Below are 26,301 nucleotides of genomic sequence, written 5' to 3'. Positions count from 1 at the left end.
ATACTACGTGTGGCCTTGGTTATTGGTTATTGTTCAAAATTTGTTTGCGAATTGCGTACAGTTGCTATTGTTGGGTCAGAACAAGTCAGGCTGATATGAATGTAGCGCCCATAAACATTTCTAGTTTGAAGCCGAGAATAGCAAAGTGAATACGCGTTGATTCTCCATCTATATCAATGTTGGATGAGATCTAATTTAAATATATGTAGAGCATGATTACTGGAGGTTGCGAGAGCGCCAAGGCAGCAATAGATTAGCAGCAGGTGCATTCACTCCACAGATCTCTATGGAAGTCATTGATATGACGATAGTATTCGCGCTCTAGATGCCGAGATCATTGCTCAGCCTTGCCAGAAGCGTGGCAGATAACTCAGAAACATCACATGATTCTAAGGGCTAATAAATAGTCAGCGTGGGTTCAGGAATGGCTGAAGTTGCATCAAATAGTAGATAGAAACAGTTCCGAATCAGAAGTCCGTTTAATACATTTCGGGCGAAAAGGCCCGATGATATAAGAGGTACCAGAAATAAAAGTAAAAAGTTGTTTATCATCATAGGAAACAAAGGCTGGGTAGGTCTAGGAGAGTCCAAAGTAGGTTCAACATACCTTGAGATCGCTCCATGCACCAGAGACTAAGATGCAAATAGAATCTAGCGATGTTTGTTCGTTAAGACTTGAGCACCTAGATGCTAACGCTCGATGGTTCTAGCGGAGGCACTGTTACCTTGCTTTTCCAGGCTTGAGGCGAAGGAAGGGCAGAAGATTTTGCTGAGGTTTAGACCTGAGCTAGAATAAATTTAGCTTATCAGTAGACGCGGTAGATTTTCGGCCTTGGTGAAGCTAGGGTACTACTTAGACTAGGACAGGACCTCCAGAGGTACCTATCTGTTTGGGTGGAGATGCTGGGCGCTTGGACCACATTTTTCGCCTGCCTATCAGCGCCCACAAACCTCCCACCTGAAATTTCGTACGCCTAAATTACTAGCCGCGATCAAACTTCCTGTAACTTTTCAACCTCTCTCGACCGAGACAAATCGACAACCGCTCATCGCCCAACTCCGTGTCCGCCGACAAACAACACCAACACCGCCAAGATGGGTCGTCTTCACAGTATGTTGCCCTCGGCATGCTCCCCCAATTCTGTATATCACCGAGACCGATTTGGCTTTTTTTTGCGACGTTCGCTTACGTTCGACTTGTGATTAGGCAAGGGAAAGGGTATCTCCAGCTCTGCTCTCCCATACTCTCGCGCTCCCCCTAGCTGGTCCAAGGCCACGGTAATCATTTAGCCGACTGCTTCATCGATTGAACATGCACTGATGCGTTGCGTAGCCCGCCCAGGTTGAGGAGAACATCATCAAGCTCGCTCGTAAGGGCGCTACACCCAGTAAGCGCCCATCTACCTCGACCATCCATTTGGGACAACGTCCTCGACCGTAATTCTGGATAGAGTAAATCAGGGGCTGACTTAGGAACAGGCCAAATCGGTGTAGTTCTGCGCGACTCTCATGGCATCGCCCAGGTTAAGGCTGTTACCGTATGTACATCAGATCGGATCAGAAAGGTGTTGATAGCGTTAGCTAACGAAGGTATCTCTAAAGGGCAACAAGATCCTCAGAATCCTAAAGTTCGTTCTTCCCTCTATATGGCGAGTATGTCGAGACAAAAGCTAACATTTCATAGGTCCAATGGTATGACATGAAACCCCCCTAGACGACAATGAACAAAAATCCTACATCCGATATCTACTCGGATTATCGGCCATCGGCTCTATTATAGCCACTAGTTGGTCCAGGCTGACAGTGTGACTGGCTAAACAGGCCTTGCCCCTGAGATTCCTGAGTAAGTTTTAATTTCTCGACGATGAACTTTGTGTGACGATGCTGACATTGCGCCAGGGACCTCTACAGTAAGTTTATATTTTCCGAAACTTGTTATCCCTCAATTTTGTCACAGTTTTTCTGGGTTGTTAAAGAGATCTGGGAGGCATTTTCGTCGTGCCTAGAGTGTTGGGATTTCCTCCGTCGATAATGATCCTCTCAATTCATAATCGCCCCTCATTAAATTCTTGGGAAACATGCGCGCTGACCTAGAGTTCTTTAGTGTTGATCAAGAAGGTGAGCTGAGCTTTTGCAAGCCGGTCTGAGGGTAACGACTAACACAGCACCAGGCTGTGTCCGTCCGAAAGCACCTTGAGCGCAACCGAAAGGACAAGGATGCCAAGTTCCACTTGATTTTGATCGAGTCCAGTAAGCGAATTTCCCTCCCCTTTGTTTAAAAAGGAAAGCACTAATTATCCATTAGGGATTCACCGCCTCGCCCGGTATGTATCTACATTATGCAGGCGTTTCTAGCTGCCGACACCTGCCAGAATTTGATAACTTGTGACAGTTTAACTGATTCCTGGAATAGTTACTACAAGGCAAGCTTCCTGATATGAACCATCATTCACCGAATTACGAGCACTAACTCTGAGCCATAGACCGTCGGTGTTCTTCCTCCTACCTGGAAGTACGCTAGCGCCACTGCTAGCACTATCGTCGCTTAGATGTGAAGCGATAATCTAACATCGAATGATCTGGGCATGGAGTTCGTGGACCTGGAGAGGTATTGCTTTTAAGGCACACAAAAATCAATTTGACCTGGGTCAAATAAGATAGATGAAAATGGTCATTTATCATAGAGATTAAAAAAAAGAATCTCAATCAATGTCGTAAACCAATCCTGAAACACAATGGTATCACTAGTGAAGGCCTGTAATCTATGGACGTCGAAATGCCTGTCTATCCACCATTTTCCTGTCCACGAACGCCACAATTACATGAACAATATCATTAATAATCTATGTTTCGAACTCTTTCGACCGTTCGAGAAGGAATTGGCCAAGAACCCGCAACGGGTCTTTGGGTCTAAGGTAAAAAGGAAGTTAGCGTGTTTACGGCGACATAAGATGAAGCACTAAACTCACTGATCCTTTGCAAGCTGTTTCATGCCCTCGAGCAGATGAGCAGTGACTTTGCTGTTCAAGTATTGTCGTACCGGTGCGCCGTGGGCGGGAGCAGCGTCGGGCATAGTGAAAGCGGGATCGGGATGTTGTGACGCAGCACGCGACGTATTGTCTTGGCCATTAGTGCGTAGAGGTGTGCCGGTTCGTGGAGGGGCAGGGCTCGGGGCATTGGTGGAAGGCGCAGCGGGCGCTGGAGACTGGAAATGAAGAGAGCATCCTGTCAGCTACCTATCCATTGACCATGTCCACGTGGTTAGATTGCTAAGATTATAGAATATTAAACATACAGGGGCTTGATCGGCGCTGGAGGCGTCTACCATTGTGATATCCTTATTGCCTGTCTCGGTAGTCGGCGCAATTGCCTGTCCTTCTGGAGTTGTTGAGGCCTCGCCAGGTTGGCTCTGCACAAGCACAGGCGCCGCCGCGGGTTGAGGCTGGCCATACGTGGGCACGGGGACGGGGGTTTGGGGGATCTCGTCGGCCATGGTGAAAGAAGGAAGTGTTGGGCAATTAGAAGTTGTGGTGTAAGTTCGTTAAAGCTGAAGGAGTGACGGTATCAAAATTATAATTGAAACGTTCATGAGATCTTGTCTTAGGACCTAGGTCCTACCCTGGGTATGTACCTAGGCGTAACTGCCCTAGGTGCGCTGGAGACGCGATGTCCCGTGACTTCGCGCTATCAATTTAAGCCCCTGTCCATCGTAGGCGCGTGCCTACGCGCGCTTTTCTCTCCCCCCTTCAATTATTCTTAGCATATCCGAACTCTTGGAGGAGGTATTCGTTGCTACGGGATGCTGGTCATCTAGTGGCCACCATGATGGATGCTTTCCTCAAAAAGGCGAAACCTAATGCTCGCTCTACCCCGCAACTTAAGGAGAGACCAACCCAGTTAGCTGAAGAGCACCCGAAGAAGAAAGTCAAGCGAGAGGAGACCAATGATAGCGATGCCGATTCGGACGACTATCAAATCGATGCTCCGCCTTTGAAGGCCTGGCCCCATTTACTGAAAGAAAGGGATGGTCTCGATAGTCCTGCAGATGATGACGTAGTAGAGAGGTCCGAAAGGTCTGAACCAGAAGACGCACACACATCTAGATCAACCGCGATTGAGAGCTCCTTGCCTGAGACAAAACTTGATAAGAAGGCCATCGAGGATTATCAGAATTTTAAGTCTTCCCAGGAAAACGATGCCTCCAATGCATCGACCAGACTCGGCTCTAGAGCATGGGAAAGGGGTAAGAGCTCCATCTACGTCGACGCTTTCAACCTCGCCCTAGACACTGTTCTCGACGAAGAGGCGCATTTATTTGACCCAAAAGAGAAACGGGTTTTTGATGAGTGGAGGTCCCTTGATTACGAAGCTCAGTTCTTGTAGGCGGTCGAATACCTCCATGTCAGTTTCCTATGTTCTAACCGCTCTTCAGATATGTGCGCTTGTTCCTTAGGAAAACGTCCTCCTGGCATCGCATAGCTCGTCTAAGATATTATAATGATATCACTGACACTGAAGCTGCTGTGAAATCGTTACAGAAGACCAGAGACCTAACAAGCAAAACCTCGCCTGTGCAGAAATCCCCTATACTAGAACTAAACAATTTTATTCAGGAGCAATTTAGCTTTGAAGATGAATTCACTTTTGCGGACACTTCAGAGGACTTCATTGATAGCGTGGAGGAGGCCGTTTCGCTTCTAACTTTGGACGAAGTGAAAACCTTAGCGAAGGAAGCCAAAGTCCAGGGTAAAAACAAATCCGACTTGGCCAAAGCTATCTGCAGAATGAGCAATCAACAAGCGGGCCTATTGTCAATGGGCCTTCGAAGGTCTGACACTGCTGAGTCGGTTGAGTCATCCGGACGGGAAACGCCTACATCCAACAAACGATCGCCCGTGTCAGGCTCAGGGGATGATGGAAACAGGCGAAAGCACTTCCTCGATAAGGTATTAGCCATAACAGGTCCCTGTGTAAGACTTTCTCTACCTGTTTTCAAACTTTTTGAGAGAGTTCATCTTGTCTTCTACAGATCTACAGAGTGGACTGAGAAGTCTTTGACGACAATCATCCTAGCCAAGATTTCGAGACGCAATTTTCCATCCTATATTGTTAGCAGATCTTCCAATATATTCACATCTCGACCGCAGCTTCTAGAATTTGAAACTGCCATGAAATCTGAATATGCGGTTGATAACATTCTAGAATTTAACGGTCCCATCACAGATAAAGGCTTTCAAAAAGTAATTGACGTCTTCGAAACGATATACTCTAGATGGATACGCCTTTTGCAGGAAGAGCAGGAGAAGGAAGAACGAATCTACGAGTCTGGTGAAGGTGCCTACCTGCGACGACTGAGTCCTGGGCATGCCTATACGCGCATCGTTCATAAAGCTGCCTACGTTTTTGGACGTCTGAAAGAGCATCAGAGAGAGCATGAGATATTAAGCGAGCTACTCAACCAGCACCTTTTCCATCTAGCACGTCGAGGGTCGTGGTACCAACGAAAAGCTCTATTAGAGGAGCACTACATGCATGCCTTGCTACCAAATCCTGCCTACACTGATCCAGAAAGGCAGAAAAACCACTGGAAATCTATAGCGGCGGCCACCTGTGAAAAAGCTCTCGAAGATCCTGACTGCCATCTTAAGTATCATTACGACCTGCAGAAGCGGCTGGTCAAGCTTGAGAAGCAGCTCAAGATACCCGTCAGGCTACAGCATGGCTTCGGTCACGTTCAGTTGAAACGGCCGGAACAACATCATGCTGAAGGTATCCAATTGAAGAAACTAGATTCTATAGGGAAAAATGGGCGCGGGCCTAGTACGAAAACGATCTGGATTGATGAAGTTGAAGGTGGGGGTGAGTGTAGTGTCGAAGCCATGTGTCTCAGCTGGTATAGAGGTCAAGGTTGGAAAGGATATCACTCTGAGGGGGGCATCATACGAACTCTATTCGCCTATCTATTTTTTGACATTCTCTTCCTCTACATCCCGAACGTCTTCCAAACAGCCTATCAGACGTGTCCACTGGATTTGCACACAGATGCCTTCTACCCAACCCGGGCCTCGGAAATAAATCATCGATTAGTTGAAATAGCAAATGGAAGGGCACCGCAACTAATTGAGGAGGTCGATAAGCAGGAGCGGGAAAAGCGCACTTGCGTCGTTGGTCTTAATTGGGACTACGAGCTAGAGGATTTACGCGAGCTTGCCGACTGTTTCGATGGTGAGGCACTCGCTACAGTTTGCAAGGTGATGGCTCAAGACTATGGCCAGAGAGGAGGCGGTATTCCCGACCTGATCCTATGGCGGGCTAAACCGCAGAAGGAATGCATGTTTGCTGAGGTCAAGAGTGCAAACGACCGCTTGAGTGATACCCAAAGGCTTTGGATTCATGTTCTTACTGGGGCTGGCCTCAGGGTAGCACTATGCAATGCAGTTGCGAAGGAAGTGAGAGAGATCTAGTGGGAGTCCACTGGTATCACCTTACATCTCTCCATCCGTTTAACCACGCGCATCAGTCTCAGCCCCCCGATTCTGATTCTAGAGCTTGGCAGCTACCGGTATCATGTTTGGCACGACCAAACTCTTGTAGTGAAGGTATCAGTCACTTGTCTGCCTGTCGAGTATTATTTCGCCTTTTAGTGGGAACTCATCATGAAAACTAGCAGGGGAAACCCCCCCAGCCTATAGAATTAGTTCACTCATTCGGTGTTGACAGTCTCACCGCAGGCATACACCCTAACACTAGACGCACAAAAGAGCTCCAACATAGTCCTTCATTTGATAAAACTCCCTCTTCCAGCTCGTCATCTCAATTGTGCATGTGGATGGAGGGATGAGCCAGGTCAATTTCCGAGGTATGATCTTGTGCGATAGGATAACATGCACAGTAGGAGATTATTGCATTCTGTCCTACTCTCTCAATCTCTTGGTTCAAGTTTCCAGTGATCCTTCCTTGTCATCACATCCACGTTTCTGCGATCTTGCCTCATTTGGAAAGGTATCATCGGAAAATTAGCTTGATCTTATGCGGAGGACAGCCTCGATTGGGAACTTTCCCAACCTCTCGACTTAACCCAGGATGCAATCCAATATACCCAGGCAACAACACCACAAAGAACCCAGCTCCGAGTTTGAAGTCTCATCACGCAACAAAACGCAAGGAGCGGGTCGCAGAGACCGTGATGAAGAATAAATGGAAAACAATTACACAATGATGCATGTCAAACGTTCGCCCAGTGACTGCTTTAGCCTTGGCATGTCACTGATATTATGGGACATGAGAGATTCACATTCCGACCTGAAGCATGGTTGGTTGCACAAGCTACTGCGGCTCTTGTCACATTCCTCCATTGCGTTGGGGAAAGTTTTGGTCCTTTGCCCGACTACAGTGTGTGCGGAGTTGGCAGGCATTCCAAGGCTATCCCGACTGTTATCATGTCCGAACTAGGGCTGCCTCCTTTGGCGTACCAACTCATATGGTTGAACATATTGAGCGTTTGTCGGTCCTAAGTACAAGCAGAACAAGAACTGAGTCTAGTCACCTGTCACATACACTGAAGACGTAGATATAGCTGTATACTAATGCCGCGAACCAATACTCTGACGAGACTCAATAATGTGCCTCTCTTGATGTGGGCGCATGTCCTCCAACGTTCCACATGATGTACTCAATATCGCATTGCTTACATGTATCAAGGCGACCAACTAGCGTAGTATAGATGTTTAGTGGTATACCTTGATATCACTCACCGCCGGCAGACAAAGTGACTACGGTTAAGCTGGGCAACTTGCTTTCATGATATCTCCAACAATGGCGGGATGTAGACCCTCCGAACAAGGACTTGCAAAGCTTCTTGCTTAGTAGGTATCAATAGCGATGTCCATACCTATGTTAGCTATGTAGTAAGCGAGATCTATTGCCTCTCCAGGTTCCTTCGTGTCCCCAGCTCCATCTGTCGACTCGAAGCAGGGGAGTTTCTACACATTCCCATCATTCCAATTCATACACCAAATGTCCTGGGCGCTTAGATGCTTACGGCGGCAACCAATAGGCGCTCGCGATGCCGAGATAGTCGGAGGGTGGGGTTTGGCCCATGCACGTCACAGACCGAGCAAGAGGGAAAAACAACCCAAGAAGAAAAGAGGTGACGAGGATTAATTTACCCCTCTATCCTTGTCGTTTCCCCCCTCTCTGCCCCTCCTGTTAGCCAGCCGACTCCGTACCGTCTGATTGGCCCCGCGAACCAACGAGCCAGGCGCTTAAATGTTATATCACTGTTAGCGTGCGAATGCAAATCCCAGGATTCTGGCACAAGGCACCGTCGGCCAATCACGTCTGGAACTCTTGGTCGTGGTGTAACGACTATTAGCATTTCTTTCTCTTTTTCCTTTCTCCTCGTCCATCGACTTAGGTTGTGTACTGACTGGGCTGGAACTCTCTTTGTCTGCTTCGCTTGCCGGAGACCTTGGGTTGTACTACCTGCTGAGATGACGAGGTGACAATACGAGAGAGAAATAAGGGAGATCGGTTGTACGGGCGGGCTAATTAGGCGTGTTTTCTGTCATCTCGGCTTCGAATGCCGGTCATTGAGGTTTGGCTACACGACGGCCTTCGCTACCCAAATGTGCACTTTCATAGTTGTGGGGGAGGGAAGACCAGAGCCCGAATATTTAGCGTAGGACTCGAGTGAGATGACGGCATTTTGTCCGTACCTAGTGTAGTGGTAAAAGCAGTCAAGGTAGATATGAGTTTGGGGGCCAAAATGTGCCTGGTGGTGAGGTCTACTCCCCCCAGAGATGGCAAACCGGATTCGCCTACCCACCTACCTACCTACTACTGTATAATAAGTACATATTGTATCAGAAAGAAGTCCAAACGCAAAGCATGCTGCGTTGTGCTGCGCTGTCTGTACCTCGCCAAGTAAAACACAGCTCGAACAACAGCAGTAATTGAGGTCCGTGAGCAACAACTCCCCAGATGCCATAACCGTCATCACTGCGATCTTGTGTAGTAGGCGATCTGGGCTTTCTGACTGGCTGGCAGGCTGGCCTCTCCCGCGGCCGCTTTTCTTCGCGTGGTAACAAAAATAAATACAAAGAAGGAGGGGGGTGGATGTACAGGAATAGTGCAGGAGACCAACCACTGATCTGCCTGCTTACCTACGGTCCAAGTAGGTACAGAGCAGGAAACGCGTGAGGCAACCCTGTGTACACAACGTTGCGAGGACTTCCTTGGCTTTTCTTTGTAGTGCAGCGCGAGTGTACTATTACTACGGCAAGGTGTGTGTAAATGCGTACCGTAGTGAGTCCAACAACCGGCGCCAGTGAGAGCTAAGCAGCCTACGAATAGCGATGAACAAATCAGAAGGACAAACCAACAATATGAAATGCAGCCAATCGGCATAGCTAGCTCTTCTAGAAGAAAGAGAGAGAAAGTTCTCTGTTGTTCTTTAAAACGTACCCGTACATTGTGCCACTAGCTGGCTGGCTTAACGTTACGAGCATAAAGTGCGTACAGGAAGTTCAGCCCCATCAACACACGGTCCGAGAGAGGGGCTGGCCAAAGAGAAGCCAAACATTGACCGAAAAAAAAAATTAAGTCTGTATGTGTATGTATCTATGTATGCAAGAAGGGTGGTGTGAGGTGTTTGTTGTTATTGTTTACTGTATTCTTATTAGCGGTGGCGACTTCTGCGGTAGGTAAGGAGGAAGGTAGGCACCTAGGTCCGTTGATTACGTGTAAAGAATATGTTGGAGAACCAGGAACAGAAGATGCAGAGGGAAGGGTAGAGGGAGTTCGTCTCGCCAGAGCAAGCAAGCAAGCCAAAATAAACAATGGGATGTGGTCTAACACAGTAGGTAGGCGAGTAGGCAGGTATGTACCAACCACCTCGGGCCGCATTTGAGGTCGCGTTTTGTTCAATGATGCTCCTCTTTGCTGCAGGAGATATGGACACTTACAGGTCAAGAAACGCGCTTTGATTTGACGGTTTTGCTCATCTTGTTTCTCCCTCAAGCGTGGTGTCTTTCCTTGAGAGGCTAGTTTTGTCGGTGTGAGCAAGCATAGGTAGGTTATTGTATGTTGGTAGGAATCATACAGAGCCAGTGAGTCACAGGTCAAAAGAACCAACAGGCACAAAGATAGCGGCGAACAACATCTGCATGGTACTGTGGGATATATGGAATCTCATTGGAGTTTCTCCCTGTCGCTTCCTCCTCACACTCTGGATCTATGTCCGCGCGCATAAGCACTACGCTGTCCTCACAAGCAGGCTAGGTAATGCATCAGTCAACAACCGCGCTTTCGTCGTAACTCAGTGGTTGCGCTTCTTTCCGATAGCCCACATTCGCCCCCGGTTCTTAGCCAGCCTCTGCTACCTTGGGTATGTCTAAGTATGCCCTTCCCATCCTGGCTTCCAAAACCCTTGGCACCAGTCCTAATTGCCCCTCCCAGCATGTATCAGAGACCCTTTAGAAAAATATCAATGAGGCAAGAATGATCTCACATTTTTACCTCTGGTATCGCAAGCTGGGGAATTGTTTGCAAGACGCCGCCCAGCAACGCCATGGAACTCCTCCAACACCAAACGCTGTTGGTGAGGTTAGTTAAAAATGATAATGATGAAACCCGTGAACGTAAAATTCGTGTCTGGTGACCAAGCCCCAGCTCTATTATTTTGTGGAGCAGCGGTCTGATTTCGTCGAAGTCGTGCAAGCCGTGCTCATAGTTCGAGCAGCTAAAGCAGATAGTATGAACAAATGGAAGAGAAATTTTATCGGTGTTGAGGTGATTTCGTAGCAAGTGAGGTCGTTAAAATTGTTTGTATGGCTCTGCTTTCTTCGCAAGCTTCTGTGGGTTTAATGTTTCCTCAAGTGATGCTGTATGCCCTTTCCATTGAAGCGCGCCACTTTGACTCAAGATGAAGTAGTCGTGGGTGAAGGTGAGGGTATCTCCGTCGTCGCTGCCGTCAGTTTCTGGCAGGTCGAGTGCACTTTCCTCCGCTTGCCCTTGGGGGCTGGACTCATCCGTGGCGTGTAAGTGACTGTCCGCGTAACGACTTCTCGAATGTGCCGCACACTCTTGTTCGTTGCCTTGTGTGCTCTGCAGTCTTGGGAATAACGGGCCTTCAGCGCTGCCTCCCAGTCAAACGGTGATCGCACTGATCGGGCACTAAAAGGTGACCGTATCGTGGCGCTCAAGGGCGAGTCCACCATCGAGACGGCAGGGGATGGTGGTACTTTTAGACTTGGGTGTGAAGTCACGCTCATGGGTGGTGCAGACATAGGCTGGTTTGAGTATGGGCTTGGTGGAACACTCTCGGGTGACTTGTGACCGCCGCACTTACATGAGCAGTCTGTTTGCTCACTGCTCGCTGTAGATGGCATTGATTCTTGTGCCGAGTCTTCCTCTGGCGTGGAACTGCCAGATAGTGATCTCTTCGCTGGGACGACAGGCGACTGAACTGACATAGCCTTGAGAAAATCCATATAAGCTGTTGGTGGGCTGATGGGCGTCCGAGCACTGCCTGGGAATTCCTCTTTAATAAAACTTGGTACAGCTGAGAGAGGCGTTCTAGCTGACGCCGAAAGAGCAGACAGCTCAGACGGAAATGTCGCGGTGACGGGCGTCGTCAACTGTGCGAGCTTTGGCTTAGCTGTGGGCATGATGACGTTATTAGTTTCTCGTAGTTGGTGTGAGTAGGCGGTGGTATGCTCTTATATATCCTTCCTCAAGTCAAGTGAATGACTCGCCAGGGTTGATAAGACAAGGTCGTGAGATGTCTAGAAGCTGCGCGCAGAAGTCACCGTGATATTGCGAAGGTCCGGTACTTGACAAAGAAGAGGTAAGCCGGCAAGAGGAAGAGCAGAGGTTATACTACTAATATGTGGGTTGATGGTTGATGGCAGACCGGGGGTTGTCCAGCAGAGAAGCCAGGGGGTGCCGGGGTCCGTTGTAAAACAGCGTGGGGAGTGGGCGCAAAGCCAGCCGAAACGAAACGGAGGCGCCAAACGAACAGGGAAGGCCAAAACGCGCGCGCGCGCTGCTAGGAACACTGCCCAGGAAGCCGTGTGACGGGATCCAGAGGGATGGGTGGAATGGGTGTGGCCGCAACACTGGCCGGGGTGTGACCTAGTGTAGAGAGTGTGATAATCTGGACGCTCACGCCGGGACAAGAGAGCGCAGGCGCACCGTATGACAAGAATAAAAACGAAATAAATAATAATAATAATAAAAGAGCAAGATAAAATAGATGATAGCCAGCGCGCGCTATGCCGTTTAGCTGTGAATCACCTACCTACTGTAAGTGTTCAAGGTCGACGCTGAATGGGAGAAATGTACAGATGCACTCTGGTCGGAAATTCCCACGCAGATTCAACAATACACTAGGCAGGCTACACCAGGACTTGACAGGGGTGGGCAAGGTACCCGGACAGCTGTGTAGTGTACCGGATAGAAGAAGTCCTCAAAACTGAGTAGAGTGCTCGTCAGTGGAGCGTCTCGAGGACCAGTTGGCGCGGGCGAAGAAGCCAATTGAGCCCACGATGGCGGCAAGCAAGTGGTGGGAGTGGACCAATCTACTGCGCCGTCACGCCCTCTCCTTCGCCCAGGTAGCGTGTGTTGGGGGGGGGGGGGGGGGGGTGTACCGGGTGGTAACGAGCGGGATTGGCTGGCCGAGCGGCACCAGAGGTATGCTTAATCGACTCTGTGTCTGTCTTTATCTCTCTCTCTCTCTTCTCTTTCTCTTTCTCTCTGTTCGGACAAAGCCTTGCCAGGTTCGGGGATGCCGCCTGTATGTAACCACCAACGCCAAAACGCACGATACCTACTAGAGAAAGCTCTGTCAGCTGGAGACGAAACCAATGATGTGGAAAGATCAGAATGGTAAGTAAGAGGTTCTGAACGACACACCTACCTACAGTAAGTAGCCTTTGAGTCGAATATCACGGCGGTCGAATGAGATGTGATTCGCTGGGCGGCCCCCTGGAGCGTTCATGCGGTTGCACTGGGAGAGGCCTGGATGGATGTGGAAGTTCCTAGGTAGGCAGTACCTATGTACAGACTATGTAGGTACCGGTAGGTAGGTACCCAGGTACGTCGCGTCGGTCGTGCAGCTGGTGGCAGGGGTTTAAGCGCCGGCACTATTCCCAATCTATAATTAGCAGCCTGTCCAGCTAGCCATTCCAGCCAGTCATTCACGCCAGTCGTTCACCTCCATCCAAGCATCCAGCGTCGTCCCTCGCTCACGGCGCAAAGAAGACGGGCGGCAAGCTTGTGTGCATTGGCTGACTGACTTACCTACCCGTTGGGCGAGCAGATATCTGGCTCGTGATAAGATAAGACCTGTCTCGCAGCAAGGGAGGCACAGATATGTCGATATAACAGTACGGTAGGTATTCGCAGGTACGGAATGCTGGGGGGACTGACGACACTCGCCCTACACTAGCCGGCTGCGATCTGGTGACGAACGAGGGAGTCTGTAAGGGCTTGAGAGCTCAAGGTGATTGGTGTTTCTGGCGAGAAAGGTGCTCATGTGCGCCCCAATGCAATGTGTGTGGAGATGCCGGTAAATGGAGGCTTGGGGAGGCAGAAAGAGGATAGAATGGGTAGTGCGGTAGAAGAGGGTTGCAGTGCGTTGAGATCGTTGAGATGTGCTGAGGGCCGTTCCGCTCTGTGTGTCTTACTTGACTTACGACGCTCTGGTCATGTCAACTGATTACTTGATACCCTGAGCTAACTGGCTGCCTAGTGGTTGGCATCACACCAGTCATGAGGACATCTCCCCATTATATGCTCTATTCCTCCAACGCCGACATGTCGAAATTCGACACAAACAAAGACCAGCATGGAGTCTCCAATCTGCCACCATTGGCGCTCTGGCTCCAAGGCTGTCTATTCTTGTCGGTCTGCTTCATTCAGCGCGCGCTTCCCCAAACCACCCTCTCTTGTGTTGCTATATTCGCACAATCAGAGCTTACCTCTCTTCTCTACCGGTCTTATTCTCAGGCCTGTGGTGGGTAGTCTCCTTAGTTGGAGCGCGCGCCACAAGATGTACGACCTCGACGCACGTCTAATTCCACATTACAGTTGGTCAAAGTTATGTTTGCTCCAAGTTCAGAATAGTAGCTCTTTGCGGATCCGAGGCTTCAGCGCGCGCGTGATTTTTCTCTTGTCGAGACCATCTAAGCCACTTACTAAATCCCAGCTTGCCTGCCGCCGATTAACAAGTCGAGGTAAGTATTCTCCGTTGATTTTGTTCTTTTAGCGCTTCAGAGTAATCGGCCACGTTTCTACATGGAGATGTCTGCCAATGATCCGGGGTAACGCAGCCGCCAGGCTAGTTAAGCGCCTTTAAGCTCCTCACTGGTCCGTACTGGTTTGAGCCTCGCAGCTTCAACTACATAATAGCCTCCGCGCTTAGGAAATAGGATAAAGCGCTTGGACACAGGTCGAAGACTCCTTTTGAATGGTTCGCCGAGTCGTAGCGCTGACCAACATATGAGAAGCTACCCCGGATTCTACGATTGCCTCGTGGCCAAGCTGTGGCCGATCGACTGAGCCCACTACCCATTAGTAACCGTCTCACGCTCTGGTCAAGCACGCGAGACTTGACATATGCAGGGTATTATTGACGCTTAGGTGAACCAGAGCCATGGGATGCGCACTGTGGTCTTCATCCCATGCTGGACAAAAGGCTTGTTTAGCTACAGCAACATACATGTTCCCTGGGTCCAATGTCCAAACTAGCGGCGTTATTCAAACAAAGCGCCCAGGACGACGCCTTTATTGCGTCGGAGATTGCTGAGTCCCCCACCGGCATATCCTTTCGTTTTCAGGCGGGACCGCCCCCTTCAATATATCTCCACGGTTTGTCTATGATGAAAAAACAGCTGCTTATAACATCTGGGGCCATGGCCTCCTACTTCTTACGTCCGGAAGGCTGTTTGCTATCTAGCGGTATTTATGAATATAGGTCTATAAGTAGGTACCCGCAATCCTCGTACCTCTCAAACACATTCTTTACACGCAAGGACTCCATGTTCCATATTTAGCCTCATAGTATAGCGCTGTGCTCACATTTCCCTCAGCACTTTCGTGTTTGTCTCTCATAAGGAAAGAGCAATTTCTTCATGGTGGTATCTCATATAGTGAAACCGCTTTCCACAATCTACAGTGGCACTATCTCATTTTCTTGATCTCGATACTGGCTTCCATACGTCACGGCAGTGAAATAGGATGCCAAGGAATAACGACATTATAGAGAACGCCACATCACATCACAGGTTCATGACTCAAGAAAGGTATTCATTCTCGAGATCCGAAATTCAAGGGTTGACACGAACTATGTCACATGTAGCGGTTCGTGGGAGCTGACGTCTTACGCTTTCAGGTGTGCTGAACATCCTTTTGCCTCTCATCGAACTCTGATTGTCGAATCATACCGGCCGGTCTACCACCCCCTCGGCACATAATGGTTTGGCTATGATCGTATTCCTATCGGCGCCTTAGCCACGTAGACATGTGCTCGCGCTTTTGCGCAAGCTACGAAAATCCAATAACAATTCGCGAATTAACCGCCGAGTATTTAGTCTCGTGTATTTTAAAGATTACGTACTCAACTGTCTGTATGGAGTCTTAGTTCCAGCGCTTCGCTTCGCGATCTACCTCACAACAATAGGAGGCTAGCTTTACTTCCCTAGCGATATTCAATAGCATGCTATGCAATCGGGCAATGAGCAGAGGGGTCATTGCTAAAAGGTTGTAGGTAGTTTCATCGTGCTAGAGGGTATCGTAACTTTTCTCGTGCGACTGATCTGTGCTTACCTGTAGCAGTAACCCCAGCCCGTTTGCACTTATATAAAGATCACGCTAAGTTTCTTGGTTTCAGACTTGGTTACCAATGTGAAATGTCGCTCTCCGCGTGCGCATCATATTCGCTATGTTCCTGCGGGGGATTAAAATTAGATCAGTGGAGATCGATGACTAAGTACGAATTCTGAATACAGGACCCCAATGATGAGTTTCAGGTCTATAATTAGAACAAGGTCCCTTTTCGGGTCCTGCCAGAAGATGCAAGACAGGATCAGCAGGTTCATTGATTTATCGATAGTGATACGTACAATGGCTGCAGATCGGCGAAGAGGTCTAATTTTCTATGGGGATCAGGTGGTTACGTGGGTAAGTACTCAGTCGTTTGATTGATTTCATATGTCATGTCCATCCAGTGAGTAGTTAACTCATATTCGAGTGATAATTCAGCCCAGGATTCCAGTGTTCATGTCAGATAGTTCATATAAGAGAGCGTACCAGTACAGAACTTTGGGATTGGTCCTGTATCTGTCCGATATAGCAACGCTTCTAGACGCGCATATAAAGACGAGGCTAGGGCTAGGATGTATTGACACGGCAAAGAAAAATAAGAGATGACAAGGCTTATTGTGATGATGACAAGAATCAGTCTAGGTGGCGGCCAGTCAACATACATGGAAACACTGTCGGCAATACGTTGGTGGCGTTGACAGATAGACTAGCCAAAACTGCGATGAAATCGCGACATGTAAAATGCGTATTCGCTCTAGCAAGTTTCATGGCTTTCTCTACAATTCTGTGCCGGAGCCCAATTCTCACCGTCGTGAAAGGACACCGTCTCTTCGTCCGCCGACCACTACAATTAGTTAAAGTAAGCAATTATCTTTTCAGATGAAACGAGAGACGCATTGGTCATCCTTATAGCGCCTCCACGAGTTGCCAAAACAGGAAGAACTGAGCTCTGGGCATGGCATACTAGAAACTGAATCATCTCAATTTGACTTTAATATCCTTTATGCAATCTTTTGGTCCATTTTTGAAACCCGCTATAAGAACTCTTTTATCCCCATTAAGTTTGTTGCTGATTGACTTGAACTGAATGGAATAGCACAATGCAGACTTTTTCTGACGGAGTTGCAATGAAAAGATGCGAGCAGGTGATGACTAAAAGGGCGATGACTGGAAGTTTGCGTAAATGTGGTAAGGTTTACTCTTCGAGAGTTTTTGACCGGAGTTAACGAATCTTCCCATATCCCGATGGCCAACTCTACTTAGTGGCAGAAATGTAGCTAATACGGATGAAGCTAAAAGTGGGAAAAGGTCCAGTGGTCTCCCATCCATCCAGTTGGGGAAGGGTAACACGTGTACGGTATGATGGCACTGTTGTTTCAGACGCTCAGAAAGGCAGGCGATGATACAATCATTCCTCATGCTGTAGGCATCGGGATATTTCCGCTCACAAACACTACAAGGACGGCGGCGTACCTAAGATTCAATCAGCTTTATGTGACCGAACAACGGGGACGCAACTTGCGCTGCAGTGGCCGCAAATATTTCGGCTCGTCTCGCACTCGTCATCACACCAACGCTCAAAGCAAACGCGGCCGTGAAAGCTGCAATCATGCCAAGCTTAGCGGCATCGTTGGTGACGAAGTAGAGGCCCGTGATGGAGCCAACCAAGAGAACCGCAGCTACAAGGACGTTAATAACGGCAACTGCGATAGAGATAGACTTCTCGTTGAATCTTCCTACGCGGTGAAGTCCATCCCGAGACAGCTCTTCCTGCGGCATGTCAGCAGAGCATATGAGTTTCAGTAATTGGGGTGCTTGCCCTAGTTGACCAGTATCGCCTTAGGATGAGGGACAGAAGGTCAGTCTCCGAAGTATTGAGGGCAACGAGGTCATTCAAGTCATCTAGGAATGTCTTCGCCTGTCCACCAAGAGCGGGGTATGGCTTCTTATTAAACCATTGTCTATAAGCGTCATGGGCGCGTTTACTGGGCCGTTTCAGCTTTGCAATCTCGCTTTGCAGCAGGAGAGCCTCATCTGGCCAAGTTAGCCCTGAGTGCAAGATAACACGCGAATGCCAACATACGATACTCCTTCATTATCGCACGTAACCTTACGATCAGGTCTATGCGGACTTGCGCTTCTTCATTGCCGGTATCATACCGCTGCGTTAGCGTCTCCCACGTCCTGCTAGCATCCTTTACGTCCATATCCTCGCTATTGGCGTCATTTTTATCCAGCTCATAAATTTGCCTTTCGAGTAAGAACTACTTGTTCGAGTTAAACGTGTTCTCAGAACACCGGGATTGCTTCTTCGATATCGATTCGGAGGAGGTCCTCTCTCAACTCTGTAACATCCGTCTCATTGGTCGGTATGGTGATTCCCTGAACGTCTTGGAGGAGAAGTATTTAGAGGATGGTAAGTATCATCTATCAGACCTAAGACCTTCGGCTGATGGAGACAGTAATTTCCCCCGGTGCCTTCAGTCCCGAGATGGTCCAAAGAGAGCTAGCAAGACGAGACCAGATTCGTGACGAGATTTTGGATCTACCCAAGGGCCAACGGGAAGCAGCTACCCAAGCGGAGGCTGAGAGGCAACGCCGATGGCAGGACTTAAGGCACGTGCACAGAACAAGGTACGGGGTTGATTCATCGGTGTTACAATCATCAGATTGTCGTGACACCATTCACAGAACAGGGACATATAAGGATCGAACACAGCCTTCGGAACGCCCTCCTGCCGGGGAGGTAGCAGAGGACGGCCTCCAAGGGGCTGCCGTCAGGAAGGTGTGGTGGAAGAAAAAGGGTAAATTATATGTTCCTCTGCGATTCCTGAGGGGCTCGAGAACTTAGTCAAGAGTTACGGCTCTGGTCGTATGGCTGCATAATCCACTTAAGTGATCCTACGCATTGCTAACGACTTCTGGGTATTTGCTTCTTCACCTTACAATTAACGAGTAATTCAAATAATAGCCAACGGCTTCTCAGTTGTGCTTCTGTTATCGCGACCCCGTAAGATTAAGGCTTGACCAAAGAATGTGAGAGTGTTACTTTATTTCAAAGACCTAAGTAACCTGGTGATTACACTTCCGATCACCTGAGAAGCTCCACAGCAACGACAAGGTTATATAAAGAGCAAGGCTAAATCTACAGTTGTCGGGCTGTTACCAATTGTACTAATTGGCTGTCAAGTCAACTGCTGATCCAGTTTAGGTACGGTTCTCCACCAAAACTGCATCCTGCCCTTCAGCCCTGGATTTCTGACCAACGCCCGTCCGAAATCACGGGACATAATCTAAAACAACACCTTATCTCATGAACATGCTGTGAAAGTACCCCCCATTGAATCCGTGACGGTCATACAGCCAGGATCCCCTGCTGGTGCGGAGGTTGTGGGAGGCTGGGTACTCGTCGGCGACGCTTCTGATGACGAAGGTGATGCGGATACTGACGTTGAAGGCGACGGCGTTCCACTGTCAGTAGTGGCAGGTTGAGAAGTCGAGCTAGCTTCAGATGGTGTGCTAATCGCCGATGACGATGTCGTTGATACTGGGTTTGATGATGTCGAGGTGGTGCTAACGCCAAAAGCAGAGTTGATCTGCGATTGTGCAAAATCCGCTGCTGCATCATCATCGCTAGTACTTTCTTCCGTGCTAGACCATTGCTCCCACGTTACAGCCACCATTGTTGATGTTGGCGTACTTGAACTAGTAGATGAGGTTGCCTAGAGCCCGTTAGTGTCAATCTATGCTGACAAAGATTTAGTGGGAATATTCACCGAAGACGAGGAATCGCTTGAGGCTGTGGTAGTAGAGGATGGCTCATCTGTTGTTGTTGATGAATCCTCTGGATCTACTGTCGGAACCCCGTCGCTACCGATCGTCACACTAGATGGCATATTAGTATACTTCCACTCGTAAGAAGAAAAGGACGGCTCTCACGGTGGAAACCCCGGGAACGGCGGGGTAAGAGGTGGTGGATAGACGCCCGGAACATCTGGGATACCAAATAGTAGCAATCCTGCTAGTCCAGCAGGGCAAAAGAAACATCCAAAAAGGATTGGCACTTCAGTCCCGTCGACATTGGTATGAGTGGCAGTAGTGACGGACACAGTCGATGTCGAAACACTCGTTGGCGGCGGAAAAGTAGTCAACGGCGGCAAACCTTCGGAGGTAGTTGATGACGTTGGTGGTGTAGAGGATGGAGGCACTGAGCTTTGGGACGAAGATTCTTGAGCTGGGGATGAGGTTGACTGGGTTACAGAGGAAGTAGACGGGAAAGATGAACTCGGAGTGAACGATGAGCTTGGAAGAGATGAAGTTGATATGGATAGGGAAGGTGACTGCGAGAAGCTTGTCGCGTTTGACTGCCTCTGAATTAGATGCGCTCTTCGTGGCACATAAATCTTGTTCTCTGCTATGTTGCGATACTCCTCGGCGTGAGCTCCAGCGACGATGCTAATGCAACCGAGAAAATATAAGAGAGGAAGCTGAAGCCAAATCATATTTCTTATTGTGGGAGTTATTTCATTCGATTTGGTTTTTATGTTTATGGGGAACAAGCAAATGAAGCCAATGTTAAATATCTGAAAGACATCGAACTTTCAACGCCTTAAGGCTGTCCCTGAACATATATCTGGAACCTGAGTCTCGCTGTATTCAACCCTGCTATTTCCGTATTAACCATCTGATCAAGCCGTAGTATTGGGTTATTTTTATTTTGCAGGTGACGCCATTCACAACGCGAGGATGACTTCAGACTCTCCTTGATCCTAAATTGACGACGTGCGATAATAGAGTTGAAACAAGCTGATCAGGCGCTCTGCATTGAAGAGTAAATCACTAGGGTTCGTGACTAAGCCGCCACGAGTGCAACTTACAACCCTTTAGGATGTTGGATTTATTATAGGACTTCGCAATGCGAGTCGGCTAGGCCTGACTGCGACATCCTACAGGGAGGCGGTGCCATGCAGCCGGGGTTTCGGGTTCGGCCACGGCCATCTCAGCCAGTCGAGGCCGGGTGATCGCTCGCGGTGAAATAGTTTTTTTTTTTTGGTTAGGAAAGACATTCCATAGGAATGCAAATAACCGGTAAAGCCATTTGCGTCGTCTCTTTGAGTTTCGTCCGAGCGGGTGGCTTGCTGACCAAGTTGCTTAATCATGCAGTTTTCTCACTTTGGGGTAACGGCGAAGTGAGATTGTGCTGTGTCTATTTTAATATGAAACATTGCATAACTTTGATCTGGCGCCATCCCACCAAGACTGAACGTAATATAGGAGGCTGTAGGAATAGTTACCCTATGTAGAAGCTGAGTTGACTGGGCTGTGGTATCGAGGTTCATTCGTCTCACAGACCTATGTTATTTAGCTTATAACTAGTTGTGAAGAAGGGATTGAAGTTGTAGGTACGACACTCCCTTAACATATAGCAGATTTCCGGACGCTCGATTTGGTCCTTTATCCTCATATATATGAATCTGTAGTCTTTGAATTACCAACTGCTTTATTAGTTAAACTGCGAGAAACTATCTGCACACCCTGCCTGATCGACTCAAAGCCACTCACAAATATGTCGTCCACATCACCATTGGTTTCAATTGCCCTTATTCTCGGCATACTCACATCAGTAACCCAGGGGGTTTCTGTTGGTGATGTTTTTGATATCAAGTCAGGCACCACGAAGGGAGGGTGCGACGGGAAAAACATTGACGGATGGTTTGCAGATACCGTGACTCTGGCAAACTCTGCTTCAACTGGTGCAGCAGCTACAGACCAAGATAGTAGGAAGTATCTGAAGACATTCTTCAGTATTGGCCCCCAAGATGATGCAACACAGGCCGGAGGTATTTGCCATCTCTTCAGCACATTCGAAATGGAGCTTGCTGATTTCTTACTCAATCAGGACCAATCGGCCAAGTAGTTGATGTTCTCAACCTGAAAAGCGTGCCTCCAGGAGGAAAGCCAAGGCTTTATTGCAATTCAGACTGGTTAGAAGGCAAGGATTCAAAAATAATGCATTTCTTCAACCACTGAATATACTGACCTACCTATATAGAGCAAAAATGGGACGATGTAGCATTCGACGACGTAACTGGACTCCCACGTGTAGATGGAAAGAAAGTCCAGGACGTCTTTCCAAAGGATACGACCGGCTTAGGTACGCGGTCTCTCCTCGTTTAACTCTTTGGGGTGTTGTCTGATCATTATGCCAAGTGCCTTTCTGGTCTGACGACCTTCGACAATATCTAAAGGCAGACTCTGGGGACTATTGCTCAGATAGTGAAAATCTAGCAGCGACCCAAGATCAAACCGCTCCGAGCACCATTACACTCTGTATCGGCAATTTTCTAGGCACCCAGGTTAGTTCTCTGGAGTTATACTTCTACCATTCAGGCAGTTTTTGGGCCTCATTAATTACTCCTGCATACTCCCAAAAAATGAGCAGAACCCCTTCTTTATCTGGCAATTACTGACTCTCGTGTGTGTAATAGGGAGATACTCTTGCCAATGTCCCTTCAGTTACAAAGGAAAAGGTTTCGGTCTCGACATTACAAGTTCACTCCTTGACACTATTCCATGAGATGTTCCACCTCGTTCTCGGGACTAAAGCGACACCAGATCATAGCTGTAAATAACGAGAAACCATGTAGTATCGAAAACTCCAGCTAACAATTTCATCAACAGACAACCTGAACTCTATTGTAAGATTTGGGACAACAAAAGCTATTCAAAACCCAGAGTCCTACACATTTTATGCTTTAGCATATTTTCTAGGACAGAACACGCAATTCACGTTTGCCAACTCGAAATCGGCAAACAGGCCGCCACCAGCAAACCCGAAGAGATCTGCAGGGGATTACGTGAGTATGCTGGCGAGATTCCAGCTGTACAAGCAAGACCTGCCACAGGGTGTTTGGGTGGCTTAGATCCGCAAAATGGAGGATATGCGCAACCATATTATAAGCACGCTTATTTTTGAGGGCTTAGATTGTATTTCAAAGCACATTTTCAGGCAGCAGGTATTAGATTGTTATGAAGTAGGGTAGAATCATAAACAACTTCAATTTGGTAACGAGTGCTCAATGTGGCTTATTCGCCTCGGGTCCTAAACAGAGAGGCTTACATATTGCCTCGCGTCAAGCAGACTTGGGTACTTTCTTGAAGTCGACATGAATATCCTCCCACCCTAGCGCGCCACAACTTTTCAAGTCTCTCTCAAAGGCTTCTAGTATCAGAATCTTGTCTTCCTCTCCATCTCTGGGAGGCCGCGTCTCCGTCAATTTAAACTTCTCTTCAACCTCTCGATCCTTCCAGTAGTGACACCATAAACAGGCGACTGTGTCTTGATTCATCCAAATTTGCGAACCCTCTGCCCAACCGCAAGTGGGCACGCCGTTGTATGGAGAGAAGTGGGCTTTGCTACCATCAATGCCAATGCCCATTGTTAAAACAAGGCCTTTAAGGCGTGTCACGGCATCGCGCGTCTTTGACGGGATGAGAGCGGGGAAATACACGGTGCGGATCTCGGTGTTTGGTCCGAAGCGCCACCAGAAAGCTATCTTATCGAAATCGACGATATGAGTAGACGGTTCTGTAGAGGTTGTGTCCGCTTTGAGATTGCTGATGAGTTCATGGTACTGGGCAGAGTCCTTGTATGCTGCGAAATCCTCGCGTGACTCCCAGATGACCACGAGCATGTGCTCATCGTTTGCTTCAGCTATTGAGCCATAATAGGCGTCATGTAGGCGATCATTATTGCCTGCTGCCAAGGGTTTGAAAAGGTGTGGCCCAAGAGATTTGGCGGGAAGCTTAAATCTGGTCCACGATGAGATCCGCCCGCTACTCATGATTAATAGTGTCACACTTCTTCATAGAGGTGTCAGGTTTTAGTGATGGTTTGAGCTGAGATGAGCGGATTGCAGTAGGTAACAAGAGGTGCCCCACTCTACGCTCTCACGTCAGAGTCAGACATTGCAGGAAGTGTAATTCGGTTCGATGCAAGTTGGGGAAGCCATCGATTTGGACGTATGTAAATGCAAATTGCATAGCGTAGAGCAACGTAAAACGCCGCCAGCGAGGAAACGAATCGCGACGGCTCATCTTAGTTTCGAACCTTACTGTCAAACATATAATAATTATAGAGTCAAAAGAATCATACTTTATTGAGATCTACAGCCTGGTGTGATTCAATGACACGCCGTATGTAACCATTGATTTGATAATACTGTACTTGCATTCTCATCTATATCTATAATATAACTGTATACATTGAGTTCACTATAACTCATAACTATGGGAAATAGGAGATGAAGAAAAAAGATTGAGAGAAACAGAATTAGAAGAGAGAACAAATTGAAGGGATGACAAAAGCAAGCTGTTCAATATCGGGGATTCGTTGGTCGCACCTATCTAACTGCTAATAATCTAGCGGTGCTGAAACAGGTTCTCCTATATGTAATGTCCAGAGCGGTGCAACAGAAACGACCACCACATTGTCGAAACTGCTATTCAGTTGTAGTTGATGCCTTCATAATGTTGCTTAGCTGACTAGCTTCGAGAACCAAGCCGCTCACGCATTAGTATTGGACATTGGATGGCATTATCGAATATTAAACTGCTGCCGTAGATTAACTGTGAGGGGAATAACGTTTTCGAACGGACCGGGAGTATCTAAAAGGTCCGAAAGTGTGGCAGGTCCTGATGTAAGCAGTCCGACTATCACTTGATGAGTTTGATTTCGTGTCGCAGTTCCAAAACTAAGATGATAACCTCACTTCCAGGCTAATCAGTAATATGTAAAGCTTGAGGTCTACGGAAAACACAGAGTCTACGATCTTCCCACTTTGATCATTGCACAATCAATGAAAGATAAATGGGGAAATAATGTGTAGCGCAAATCCTAGGTTTATATTGAAATGAGATGATACTGCCTTCGTTCGAAGGAATGGGTGATTCGGTTGAGTGATTTTCTGCAAATCCTGGATGTAGCATTGTTGTCTTCACCACTTCAAACTGAATTGGTTCGAGGCCGACCCGACAGACTAACCTGCATCCGTTTCACATTCCTCTGGGAGCATGCTATCACTTCGAACCCTAAATATGGAACAAAAGCTAAGATACCGATTCAATGGTCACGTAGCTAATCAACCCGTAGTGCTTTTGTTCTCACCTATTACTAACTAATAGTAACGTGCCTCTTAGCCGAACCTAGTGCCTCTAAGATTGAATTCCCGAAAGTTGGAAGTATAGAACTGTTGCGAGAGTAACATATAGTTGATAATCCCTCTGACCCATACAAATTAATGTAACAGAGTAGATATTCCATATATACATCCGCAATATCATTTGGGCAAGTGAAAGATTGGAATTAAAGTGCCAAGTCTAAACAGACTAAAACAATATACCCAACTGTAGACAAGCCTCTCTTCTCCTCGCCATGAGACAACATCCCCTAGCACTTAGCGCCTGCATACCACGATATCATTGTTCGCCACTTAAGACTGAGCGCCTCAACCATTAACGACTGGAAAATTCTGAAAAGTTCCCCAAGCTAATATATTACACAACGTTCTATGACGTGGTATGCGAGCAGACCACTCAACTCAGGCTGGCTATCCGCCGCCTCAATGATATTACTAATCGACAAATGACCTTTTTTTTGGGTAGTTTATCATTAGTACTTAATGAGCGTCTTGGACAGTCAACGGCATCCACTGTTTAGTTAACTGTCTTAATCTTAACAAGCCACGAACCGAGAAACGAACCACGTTACACTCAATACCTCATTACACGCCAAGTATATCGATAATATTAATACCCAATGTTACTGATACTTCAAAGGCCTTTAGCAAAAACCAGTTAACAGGCGCCATAATCCCGCATATCCGGCTCCCAATCCATCTGCGATACGAGACGATAAAGCTATGGAAACCTTTACCCTCATCAACATCAACACTAGTAAACAGGTTTTCTTACTTGTTGCTTAGAAAAAGCGAGATTAAGAGGCGGCGATCTCATCAGCCTCAGCCAGGGCCGTCACAACACCGAGCGTTCCTCAGAACAAGGAGTGGGAAAAAGCTAATAAGAATGAAATGAAATCAATAAGTAAGCACGGGGAAGTATTCTTTCCCCAGAGTCCGTTCACATGTCACGAGGGGTTTCTGTAACGTAGTGTAGTGTACGCCTGCTGGGGCGTGGTCGTCGCGTGTAAGTTAGGCAGGTCAGAAGCAGGTAGCAACGAGAATGAATTACCTATTAAGAAGTACTTAGTTTATCATTTCCGGAATGGGGCCGAAAATTGTCGTCTTGGCCCACGCCGCTTGGTCGCCCTAACCTAGGACACAACATCGCGTCGTATTGAGGGAAAGATGGAGACAAAATAATGCGATAGCTGATTTCCGTAAACTCTTGAATTCGTGCCGGGAACAATCTTACTGGCTATCCAGCTGAGAGCCATCCTCGTCATATTAGTGGTCATGG

General features: G+C 47.8%; 8 protein-coding genes across 8 annotated transcripts; 3 read left to right on the top strand and 5 right to left on the bottom strand.

Moving 5' to 3' along the window:
• Positions 1–1,095: 1,095 nt before the first annotated feature.
• F5B22DRAFT_647277 (40S ribosomal protein S13) lies at positions 1,096–2,549 on the top strand (the record flags this gene model as incomplete). Its single annotated transcript, XM_047978847.1, has 12 exons — positions 1,096–1,111; positions 1,208–1,278; positions 1,334–1,388; positions 1,480–1,538; positions 1,603–1,628; positions 1,685–1,692; positions 1,822–1,843; positions 1,900–1,910; positions 2,105–2,118; positions 2,172–2,250; positions 2,306–2,328; positions 2,484–2,549. 12 exons carry the CDS (start codon positions 1,096–1,098, stop codon positions 2,547–2,549), a joined length of 450 nt encoding a protein of 149 aa, XP_047830102.1.
• A 294-nt stretch (positions 2,550–2,843) lies between these two features.
• F5B22DRAFT_647276 (uncharacterized protein) lies at positions 2,844–3,493 on the bottom strand (the record flags this gene model as incomplete). Its single annotated transcript, XM_047978846.1, has 3 exons — positions 2,844–2,910; positions 2,970–3,205; positions 3,296–3,493. 3 exons carry the CDS (start codon positions 3,491–3,493, stop codon positions 2,844–2,846), a joined length of 501 nt encoding a protein of 166 aa, XP_047830101.1.
• A 329-nt stretch (positions 3,494–3,822) lies between these two features.
• Positions 3,823–6,650, top strand: F5B22DRAFT_656551 (VRR-NUC domain-containing protein; the record flags this gene model as incomplete). The annotated part of the gene is made up of 2 exons (XM_047979966.1): positions 3,823–4,379; positions 4,433–6,650. 2 exons carry the CDS (start codon positions 3,823–3,825, stop codon positions 6,462–6,464), a joined length of 2,589 nt encoding a protein of 862 aa, XP_047830100.1. The 3' UTR covers positions 6,465–6,650.
• A 4,269-nt stretch (positions 6,651–10,919) lies between these two features.
• On the bottom strand, positions 10,920–11,669 carry F5B22DRAFT_647274 (uncharacterized protein; the record flags this gene model as incomplete). Its single annotated transcript, XM_047978845.1, has 1 exon — positions 10,920–11,669. One exon carries the CDS (start codon positions 11,667–11,669, stop codon positions 10,920–10,922), a length of 750 nt encoding a protein of 249 aa, XP_047830099.1.
• Positions 11,670–17,298: 5,629 nt separating this feature from the next.
• Positions 17,299–18,032, bottom strand: F5B22DRAFT_647273 (uncharacterized protein; the record flags this gene model as incomplete). The annotated part of the gene is made up of 3 exons (XM_047978844.1): positions 17,299–17,595; positions 17,711–17,859; positions 17,909–18,032. 3 exons carry the CDS (start codon positions 18,030–18,032, stop codon positions 17,299–17,301), a joined length of 570 nt encoding a protein of 189 aa, XP_047830098.1.
• Positions 18,033–19,136: 1,104 nt separating this feature from the next.
• On the bottom strand, positions 19,137–20,327 carry F5B22DRAFT_647272 (uncharacterized protein; the record flags this gene model as incomplete). The annotated part of the gene is made up of 3 exons (XM_047978843.1): positions 19,137–19,547; positions 19,602–19,710; positions 19,765–20,327. The coding sequence occupies 3 exons, from the start codon at positions 20,325–20,327 to the stop codon at positions 19,137–19,139; spliced, it is 1,083 nt and encodes a 360-aa protein (XP_047830097.1).
• A 1,064-nt stretch (positions 20,328–21,391) lies between these two features.
• Positions 21,392–22,748, top strand: F5B22DRAFT_647271 (uncharacterized protein; the record flags this gene model as incomplete). The annotated part of the gene is made up of 5 exons (XM_047978842.1): positions 21,392–21,665; positions 21,878–21,979; positions 22,036–22,181; positions 22,314–22,449; positions 22,507–22,748. 5 exons carry the CDS (start codon positions 21,392–21,394, stop codon positions 22,746–22,748), a joined length of 900 nt encoding a protein of 299 aa, XP_047830096.1.
• A 74-nt stretch (positions 22,749–22,822) lies between these two features.
• F5B22DRAFT_609643 (uncharacterized protein) lies at positions 22,823–23,791 on the bottom strand. Its single transcript, XM_047975158.1, has one exon. The coding sequence runs from the start codon at positions 23,667–23,669 to the stop codon at positions 22,959–22,961; it is 711 nt and encodes a 236-aa protein (XP_047830095.1). The 5' UTR covers positions 23,670–23,791; the 3' UTR covers positions 22,823–22,958.
• Positions 23,792–26,301: the final 2,510 nt, after the last annotated feature.

This window comes from Xylaria bambusicola (assembly GCF_022495145.1).
Source record: "Xylaria bambusicola strain CBS 139988 unplaced genomic scaffold F5B22scaffold_25, whole genome shotgun sequence".
NCBI classification, from domain to species: Eukaryota; Fungi; Ascomycota; class Sordariomycetes; order Xylariales; family Xylariaceae; genus Xylaria; species Xylaria bambusicola.
Note: the sequence above shows the minus strand (reverse complement) of the source record. Positions and strands in the feature narration are given on the sequence as shown.

Bases quoted from the DNA above. Each gene is read 5' to 3' on its own strand.
- F5B22DRAFT_609643 (XM_047975158.1), bottom strand. From the start codon at position 23,669: ATGAGTAGCGGGCGGATCTCATCGTGGACCAGATTTAAGCTTCCCGCC.